The 10,156-nt window shown below is 27.9% G+C and overlaps 1 protein-coding gene across 4 annotated transcripts; it reads left to right on the top strand.

Annotated features, from left to right (window-relative positions):
* The first annotated feature begins 6,595 nt into the window (after window positions 1–6,595).
* LOC113857924 (FRIGIDA-like protein 3) lies at window positions 6,596–9,805 on the top strand. 4 transcript variants are annotated; one of them, XM_027490234.1, is made up of 5 exons: window positions 6,596–6,845; window positions 7,259–7,330; window positions 7,470–8,535; window positions 8,770–8,945; window positions 9,069–9,805. In XM_027490234.1, the coding sequence occupies exons 3-5, from the start codon at window positions 7,488–7,490 to the stop codon at window positions 9,504–9,506; spliced, it is 1,662 nt and encodes a 553-aa protein (XP_027346035.1). In that variant the 5' UTR covers window positions 6,596–6,845; window positions 7,259–7,330; window positions 7,470–7,487; the 3' UTR covers window positions 9,507–9,805. The 4 variants fall into 4 exon arrangements, with proteins under 4 accessions (XP_027346035.1, XP_027346036.1, XP_027346034.1 ...); XM_027490235.1 differs by lacking the exon at window positions 7,259–7,330 and having other exon boundaries at window positions 6,602–6,845; XM_027490233.1 differs by lacking the exon at window positions 7,259–7,330 and having other exon boundaries at window positions 6,621–6,845; window positions 7,483–8,535; window positions 9,069–9,783.
* The last annotated feature ends 351 nt before the right edge of the window (window positions 9,806–10,156 follow it).

Genomic DNA, 10,156 nt, shown 5'->3' with positions numbered 1-10,156 from the left:
CATAATTATTACTTCATTTTTTTACAAATTTTTAAGAGGAAAAGATGTTGTTTCATTCTGCGGTAGAGTAAGCTAAAGCATCTCATCCTAAGAAAACGAGTGAGAGTTTGAATGTAATGCTTCTAATTTCTACACTACGTTCTAATATCAAATAAATTTGACACTCATTTCAACAAGTTTTCCTAATTCCCGAATATCAATTATTTGTAACGCTCTTATTTAATAAAGCGTTCAAATTAGTCAAATTTTGCTTTATTTTTTAAATTCATGAATATTATTCATTTAAACCTCTTAGTCAATTGTAGGCTTATATTTTACGTGATTATTCATATTTATGTGAATTAATAAAAAATCTAAATGTGAAAATAAGAATTCTAAATTTATATCAAAGCATAGTTTTAAAGTAAATAAGTTGAAGTATTTTTATATTTTACACGTTTGGCTTAACAACGTACACATAATTTATATAGTAAGAAGATTATATTTTTCTTTGTGCAATCCTCCGCCCTCATTCTAATGCATACTTAAACTCAACATTGACATGTGTAGACTCTTTATTTCCTTTTCCATATTTATTTAAGTAACATGAAATAAAGAAATAAAAGGGTGAGAAAGAACAAACAGACAAAATATTTATGCAATATCCTAAAAACAAAAGTACTATATTTGTTATGCAATTATATGTCAATTCATCAAAATTCAAATTCATATTCTTATTAAAAAATCTCAATATCAATATTTACTTTAACTTTTATTAAATCTTATTTCATATAATAAAAGTTCTAAACAAATGTTTATAAATAATTATTTATGAACAAGCGTATCCGTTAAAAAGTAATAAAGAGTTTTAAATTAACTTTTCAAAATATCGTCCCTCAAAAGTTGTTTCTAAGTACTCTTAGTTTAATTGTTTGAATTATAGCATGTGGAATTAAATAAAATAAAAATTTAATATAAAAATAATTAATAAAAATAGTGTAACCTTTAACAATAAACTACTTGAGAAGAATTTAAGGCATATGATTTCACCTTTATATTTCTCTAAGTTTACTTTTAGATTAATTCTAATTTTGATTTCCTTATATTGTCAATCATTTATACTAAATTTATTAACACTCACCGGTCACACAATGTTAATAATTTTTTTTTCTCTAAATTATTATCTCCAATGATCATGTAAGGTAAAAGGAAGAGAAAACATAAAGTCTATGAACTATTAATTTAATAACGATTGAAAAAGAAGAACTAAATTTGGTCCACTTAATTCTTTTTCTCATTTTATTCTATAAATTCATTGACTATATGTGATACAATCACCTATAATATAATTAATTATGATATATTTAAGAGTTGTCAATTTTGAACATACAAATATAGCTTAATAAGATAAAAACTAATCAAGAAAAAAAAAGTGAAGTTATCATTAATCATAAAGATCCCATAAAGTCATGCAAAAGATTTATCATAATCTTGTCTATAGATTTAGCGAGACATAATATAATAGAAAACTAAAACTACAGTGAACCAATTCATAGTTATTCGAAAAGTAAATACAAACTAGAAGAGTTTCAAACGAAGAAAAGATGAAGAAGACTCTTAATTCCAAGACACGATTCCAAAGATCTAGTAGTCATTAGTGACTAGTCAAAACCACAATTGAAGATATAAACAGGTGAAAGATGTGAAAAAGATGCCTAAGTTGCTGCCTTTTAAGTTTCTTTTATAGGGTTTCAAAATCCTAATATGTTTTCATGGTTGAACTTCTTCCATACATGTGGATCGAAACACCTCTATATTGGTAGTTGGGGTAAGGGCATGTTGGCAGTGGCAAGATCCTATTTTTCATATAATTTGAGCCCAAAATACTCCTAAAAATCTAATTAAGTCCTTTAATGTTAAATTACATAATTAATATATAAATTAATGTAAAATTCAAATAAAACCATAGTCATTCATAAATATATAAGCTATAAAGCATACCAAAATATAGACTTATCAATAATGCTCAGAATTATATTCTCATGCTAAGTCTAAATGCCTCGTGCATTCATTTCTATTATCAAACCATGTATTACAAGTGTATCTCATCACATTTCAATCATACTCATAGACATGTCTCATTACCTCATAATTCTTACAAGATATTATATTATCACCAATTAACACATATTGTCTCATAAAATTTTTTATTGAATATTACCATTCTCATATACTTTTATGAAACTCACTTGTTCAAAAGAGATGTTTCTTTTCTCAAGTTTCTTTAATTTTTTCAAAACTCAAGTTCAAGATACATTTTCTCACAATTTTTCACTATTCATACTTCAAAGTATAAATATATTATACTTAAATAATCAAGATTTCTATAACAAGTTCATGTTCAAGATCTATTATTCTAAATTTTATTTCAAACAATCTCAAACACAAATTATATCCCAAGGTTTACAAAAATATATTTTCTCAAAGTTTTTTACTATTCATACTTCAAAGTTTAAATATATTATACTTAAAATATTCAAAATTTATTATTCTAAATTTTATTTCAAACAATCTCAAACATAAATTATATCTCAAAGTTTACAAAAATAGAATAAAATTTGGTCATTTCTAATAAAAAAAATAGTCACTTTGAATAAGAACTTCATCAATATATGAAAATAACTATATTCATTCAAACAAAGAAAGTGTCAAAGCTAGCAAATCACAAATTTTCATAGAAATAACAAGGAATTAACAAATAAGTCGTTTAGATAATTTTCTAAAAATAAATTCTTATAAGAGAAAAAAATAGTATAAATAATAAATAAAATTTTTTATGTTAAAAATAACTTATCAGCTTAAAATTTTAAAAAGTTAAATGAGAAAGTTTTTCAAAACTTTTCAAAATATAGAAAAATATGAGTTATTTATAACTTATGAGAGAAATTTTATTTATTTTTAAATTAATTTTTTTCTCTATAAAAACTTAATCAAGAGTTTACCTAAACAGAACCTATAGGCTATATTAAGTTCAAATAAAATACTAACACTTACAAACTCAACTCAAGAAAATTAAGACATGAAGAAACATGAAATGTCATCAAAATATATTCAAGCAAACTGAACCAAGAATAGGTTATAATTTATTTAAGAATGAATTTTATATCAAACAATTATTGTAAAGATCAAGATAAAGAACAAATTTAAGATTTTCATCTTAATCAAAAATTAAAGAAAATTTTCTTCTCCCATTTCTTAATTTTAAAATTAATTATGAATTAGTCAATATATATAAGGTTCAATGAATTTAAGACATTTACAATGAAATTCCAATTTTAGTTTAAGTTTGAAATTCTAGGAAAAATTACCTTCTTTTGTTTTGATTGTTATTTCATAAAGGTGATATAAGCTTATCTCCTTTCCTATATACTTTCATGATAAAAAACAAAGCATAAACAAACAAAAAAATGAAGATGAAGAACATTTATAAATTTATTTTAACTTGGCCATGAGATTTTAGAGAATTTTATTTTAGTTTTTATTTTTTTCTAATTTCATTAAGGTGATATAAGCTCTTTTCCTTACCTTTTCATGAGTTTGATTGAAGGACATAAAGAAGAAAGGTTTAAACTTTATAAGTCTAAAGATTAAAATTAAAACTTCAAAGATTCAAGATGTAAGATTTCTTAAAAATTAAAGTGAAGTGTTTCAAATTTTTTAAGATTTGAAACTCTTAATAACACTTATGAATACTTAAGTTAAAATTAAAAATACAAAGAAAACTTAATGAAAATCTAAAAGTTTCATAACCTCACCAAGGCAAGCACTCAATTCAGGCAAGAAAGAAAGAAATGGTTGAAGGTTTAGTACAAGATGAATTTGGTTCATGGCCTCTTATTTATAGCAAAAATGGTGGCTAAGTCACGATCAATTAGGTAGGAGAGTAAAATAAAATCAGTCTATTTAGTTAAAATCAAACTTAGTTATTTACTTTATTAATTATATTTTCACTAATTTTTTTGGCTCCTATTGAATACTAACTAGTTATTATACAATATAACAAATGACTTCATGATAATTGTCTATGCTTAAGCATGGCACTAGGTTCCTACTTCTTATTTTCTTCCATTGTTTTTGACCTTCACATCTAAAGCTTTCTAATTGTTCAGTGGTTTCATGGTTAGTTTGATCACTTCCTTATGTCCATCACCTTTGTGAGCTTCCTTAGCCTTTAGTTTACAATATTTAAATATAAACTATTTATATTTAATATCATAAATAGTGAGTAATATATAGCAATACATTGCTATGTTTAAATACTAAAAATGTCTTTAAATTAATATAACCTTTTTATATGATAATGTATAAATTATATGATTAGTTTCTTTATTTTTATATCTAATTAAATACAAGGTATGAAACGTGTTACCTTATAAAGTTTAATTTTATTTTTTTTAATACTTGAGCAAAATTTTAAAATAAATATCTCACATTAAGTTTTATTGAACATAATTATATTTTATAGTCTAACTCTATCTAGAAACTTTATAAATATTACTCTTATTTCATAAAAGGGACATATTTTATTTAGGTCACTCATATTTTTTCAATAGATTTACTTTATGTCTAACATTTAATTTTATAATCACCTTATTATAAGTGACATTTGATAAGATTAATACATAGAGTTAGTCATATATAAATCATAGTGACTTTATGAATGACCACATACACCATTATTACATTGAAAATTATTTATAACAATTATATAATGATCCATATAATTTTCTCATTATAAGTTCAATATATCATTACTCTCAATGTGTATCTATGTGAGGATTTCATATTTCATATACATGTGAAACTTGATCATCAATTCATGTATGCGTTACTCTTAAAATATTATATTGTTCTAATATTAATATTTAACTAAAGATATTTTAATAATAGTACTGTAAAATCTTACAATTAAGTCATTTATTTAATATTATACGAAGTTGTATTTATTATTTTAAGAATATAATTATATTCTTATAGAAAGAATTAAATCTGAAATATAAATATATGTAAATTCATAATGTGTATTCTTGTTATATTGCTAGTGAATTTGAGCATTCTTTACATAAAATAGTCATTGGAGCATTTTCTTTAGCCTTAGTTTAAGTAATTGAATTATGTTAATTTTAGAGTAATTACATGAATATTGTAGAATAACAAAAATGCATGAATTCTTAATCATATAGATGTTGACACTAAATCCTTTGATAATTGGAACTATGTGAATTATATTATTTCTAATATTATTCTTTTTGCAAATCCTATTCATAAAGTAAAAAATAAAAGTAATTATTGCTTCAAATCCTTCCCATGAGAACAAGTTCAAACTCAATGTAAATGAATTAGCAACTTCTTTGTGGATTTTGCCAACAAACTTGATCTTTACTCTTTTTATTGTTGAATTATGAGTCTTTTATCAAGTCTCTTTTTAAGTATAAGCTTTCAAATATGAAAAAGTCATGATGAAGATAGATTCCAAGATATCATTCACTTGGTTAATTCTAAGATTAATAAAAGATATAGAATTTTAAAAAATTAAAAAATTAATTCAATCTTGTAGAATTATCTATATTTATTATACATAGTTTTAAAAATAAATATAGTAATTTTCTCTTACTTTAAGGCTAATGGTTGTAAAATTTTGTTGGTCTTCCCTCATAAATTTATTATCAAAGTAATTATTAGACAAAATTTTCTAAAATTATTAAGCAATTTTGTCTTATTTTATTTATTAGATGATTACATATTATTAAATAAAAAAAATAATGTTATATATATTATTAAAAATTATACTTAAAAATAATATTAAATATAAAATTAATATGAGGAAGGATTTTCTTATATTAGTATAAGTTTAAAAACTCTTATACTCGATTTGAGTCTTTCATTTAACTTACACCTAACGGTTAGTAAAGTAATAAATTATAACTCATTAGATATAAATTAAATAAAAAATTTAAATTGAGTGTAAGAAATTTTACACTTATACTAGTGTGAGAATTTTTTTTAATTAATATATATATATATGTATATATATTAATTATGTATTTAACAAAAGTAATATAAATAACTCTTTTACTTGAACTTATAAATAAATAATGTATTAAATATAATATTATTAATATTATATTTTATTTGTGAGTATATATCAACAAAATTATAAACATTTTTTATTTAAAGTATTGCTATAATAAAATATAATATAAATACACGTTGATGTAGTTTATGAGTTAAATGTAAGTTAAATAAGAAAAATATAATTTTTACCGTTTGACGGAAATTTCAGGTAATTGTCTATATGTTTTGTCAATTTATTTTTCATATTAAATACTATTTTTGTTTTATTTAAATCATTTAAAAATTTATATAAAATTATTTTAATATATTTAAAAAATAAAAAACAAATTATATATTTTTAAGTTGAAGCATAAAATATGTTAATAAACTTATCTAAAAATATAATTTTCTACTTTTATTAGATAATATGTTGTTTCAAGTAAAATTAAAAGCAGAATACGATATTTTCATAAATCCATTTTTTTTACCCCGAGAATAATCTGTAGTCCCGTTTCACTATTCCTGTTTTCTACTCTTCTTCCATCTTCTTCATCTTTCGCCCGTGTGCTTCGTCCATCATCCCCTAACACGTAAAGCAAAGAGTAAGCTTTTGAATCTCTCATCCGAACGGTGCCTAATTTCCTTAACTTCCAAGCTGCGACTTTGACGCCCCAAATTTTCAAATTGGGGGTAAAGACAAGAGCTTGCGGGTTGGTTTATTTTAGCTACGAGTTTCTCGCATTAGAACTGAGGTATTACTATTTTACCTGATTCACCCTTCATTCTATATCTTTAACTGAATGTTTGGATTTCGTGTTTTCGTTCTTGTAAGTCCTAGCAGGTTTCAAAATTCTGTTTGTAAAGAATTGGATTCGGTATTTCGTTTCGGTCGATATTTTTGTTTATGACTGTAAACATCTGCAAATGCGTTCTGCTACAACGGCAACGTTGCTCTGTTGTATCCTTAATATACTGCAATGGTATTATTGCAGCTCTGCATTTTAAACCCTTAAAATTTAATAATAATTAAACCTTCTGATGTTTGCCCTATTCCATTAACCATTGGAAGACATTATGTGACAAAAATATTGCCAAATTGTTTGGGTCCATTTGATAAGCTATTGGTACTTTTGGTGTTTTGATATGCAAAACGTAATTATTTTAGATAAATGGTTGAGGAAGGTATGGAGAGGTGGGTAGAAAGCTGTGAGGAAGACATGGAGATATTAAATACCAGGTTAATAATTTGGTCTTTAATCTGTTTCCATTTCCTGTGATAGATGTATTTAGCAGCAACTACGGTTTTTTGTTTTTTTCTTATTTTATTGTTAATGTTCGTAATTGTTTTTGACCGCTAAGTCGAACTGTTCTTGAAGCATTGTTGGCTAGGCTGCATGAATATGGGTGACGACATGGAGCAAGGCAAGGAAAATAACGCAGAGTCTATGATAGAGCAGCTTGCTCAGGCATTTCTTGAATTGGAAGCTCGGAAGGGGGATTCTGAGAATAAGCTTCAGTGGCTTGAAATTAAGCAACATTTCCACGACCTTGAGAACGCGTTGAAAAAGAAAGTTGAAGAGCTGGAAGCTAAGGAGAAGGAGTATGAAGCTAAACAATTAGAGCTGGATGCACTACTTGCTGAGAGGAAGGCAGCAGTTGCTTCAAAAGAGCAAGATCTCTTAGATCGGTTGCAGGAGCTTAAAGATGCTGCTGTAGTGTCCATTGTAGAGGCTCATGCAAATCACCAGAATGCAACTCTGGAGTCTGTGTATGATGGGGAGAACAAAGATAACAAGGTAAGCAGCTCTCTTGGCGATGCAAATTCCTCAGAGGAGGATTTTCCTCATAAGTCATGTGAAAAATCTGATGGCATGACTGTTGAAGTTAGGCCACATCCTGAGCTGACACATTTTTGTGAGCAAATGGATGCGAAGGGTCTTCTGAGTTATATAATGGAGAATAAAAAAAATCTATCTGTTATTCGTGGAGAAATTTCTGTTGCATTAAAAAGTGCAACTGATCCAGCACGTTTGGTGCTGGATTTACTGGAGGGGTTTTACCCCACCAATGAAACTATCCAACTAAAAGATAAAATGGGTGCTGCCCTTCAGGGCATGCGCAAATCCTGTATTATAATTTTGGAGGCCATGGCCACCTTATTGGCAAGGGCTGACCCAGGTGCAGATCACCTTCTGAACCCTGAAACCAAGCAGCAAGCCAAAGCAATTGCTGATGAGTGGAGGCCCAAGTTAGCTAGAGCAGACACTGATGCTGCCAATGGAAATTCATTGGAAGCAGAGGCATTCTTGCAGCTTATTTCAACTTTTAGGATTGCTTCAGAGTTTGATGAAGAAGAACTCTGCAAGCTTGTACTTGCAGTTGCTCAGCTTAGGCAGGCACCTGAGCTCTGCCGCTCTATTGGGTTAATTCACAAAATGCCAGGTTGGTGTTCTTTTAATAAACTGACCTGTGAAGTCTGCAATGAAGGATTGTCCTGTCAGATATCATCCATATACTAGATGAGTAGTTTTCTTTTGGGGCAGTATAGCTAGATTACCTGACCAAAAGAGTAGACTCATGTGACATATATTCTGCTGCTTTTGGTATGATTTACACGTGCCAAGAGGTAATATGATTATCAGATGTTGATTATTGTAATTTTCACTATTTGTGCAGTTGTTGTAGAATCCTTAATCAATAATGGGAAACAAATTGCAGCCGTACATTTTATTCATGCCTTCCAGCTACAAGAAAGCTTTGCCCCTGTACCCCTTCTGAAGTTATACCTCAAGAACAGAAGGAGAAATTCACAAGTAAAGACTGGAAACGTGCGTGATATTGCCAGTGCCAAGGTATGCTTTATTGCTTGATTGCAAATTTGCAATTTCAATTGAATAATTGTCTTTATTCAATTCATCTTGTTCTGCATTGCTTGTATTGTCATATTTTATGTACATACTCTCATTTATTTGCAGAATGATGCCAATGCACAAGAGCTTGCAGCACTGAAAACTGTAATTAAGTGTATTGAAGAATACAAGCTCGAATCTGACTACCCCCTTGATACACTTCGGAAAAGGGTTACTCAACTAGAGAAATCAAAGGCAGATAAAAAGAGAAGTGGAGACTTTAGTAAACGTCCACAATCAAAGAGGCCGAGACCTAATGAGAGATATTGCTCACTCCATTCATCTGTTGGTAGTGCTGCTTCAACTCTTGTTTTGGGTAGGCAGGTTCCTCCTCTTAGGGCAGCATATGCAGGCACTCCTGATAGGTATCCCCATTCAGTTGCAATAACATATGATTATCAAGTTCCTGGCCAAGCTATATACACTCAGCCAACTAATGCCCCTCCTAATTATGGTCGTTATATGGGTACTAGTTTGCATTCCTCGCACCAGCCATACATATGATTACATCCAAGCGTTGCTGGAAAGACCAGAGACTTATGAGCAATCAACTCATTAGTGTATGTTTGGTTTTCTGTTGGGATAGAACTTTAACGTACATTTGCAAGAAGCAAAAAGTTATTACTTTTGCATTTTCATGCTTAGGAATTCATATTAAAGGAAAACCAAATACACCCTTAGTGACTGTACCTGTGCATTAAATATATTGTTTTGGTTCTTTTTGATATGATGCCGAAGGGCAGGTGTACGCTTACATTTCTATCCAATGGTAACTTGTGTTAAATAAAGTGCATATTACACGGTCCTCTTGGGAGCAAACTTTTGGCCATATTACAAAATTATGAAGATTTCCCAATCCGATATGTACAAGAGGATCCATTATATTGATATTTTGGGAAACAATCATGCGGGAGTATAAATTAGGCCTTTGAGTGATTTCACGGTAAATGTTTGAACCATTACCTTTTGTCTTTAGCAAACACAATTTTGATTGGGATGACCTATGTAAAAGTATTGATAAGATTATTAAATGTGCAGCAAATTAGTTTTTAATATAAATGATAGTGATAAGATTGATAAAGTTGTTTTTATAAGTATTTGCGGGTGAAGTATCTACGGTATTAGAAGGTAAGGTAGATTTGAACATGTCCAGC

The sequence above is a fragment of the Abrus precatorius genome, unplaced genomic scaffold, assembly GCF_003935025.1.
Source record: "Abrus precatorius isolate BTA unplaced genomic scaffold, Abrus_2018 Scaffold2, whole genome shotgun sequence".
Lineage (NCBI taxonomy): Eukaryota > Viridiplantae > Streptophyta > Magnoliopsida > Fabales > Fabaceae > Abrus > Abrus precatorius.
Note: the sequence above shows the minus strand (reverse complement) of the source record. Positions and strands in the feature narration are given on the sequence as shown.

Bases quoted from the DNA above. Each gene is read 5' to 3' on its own strand.
- LOC113857924 (XM_027490234.1), top strand. From the start codon at position 7,488: ATGAATATGGGTGACGACATGGAGCAAGGCAAGGAAAATAACGCAGAG. The intron at 8,536-8,769 runs GTTGGTGTTCTT...CTATTTGTGCAG, and splicing joins GTTAATTCACAAAATGCCAG to TTGTTGTAGAATCCTTAATC. The intron at 8,946-9,068 runs GTATGCTTTATT...ATTTATTTGCAG, and splicing joins GTGATATTGCCAGTGCCAAG to AATGATGCCAATGCACAAGA.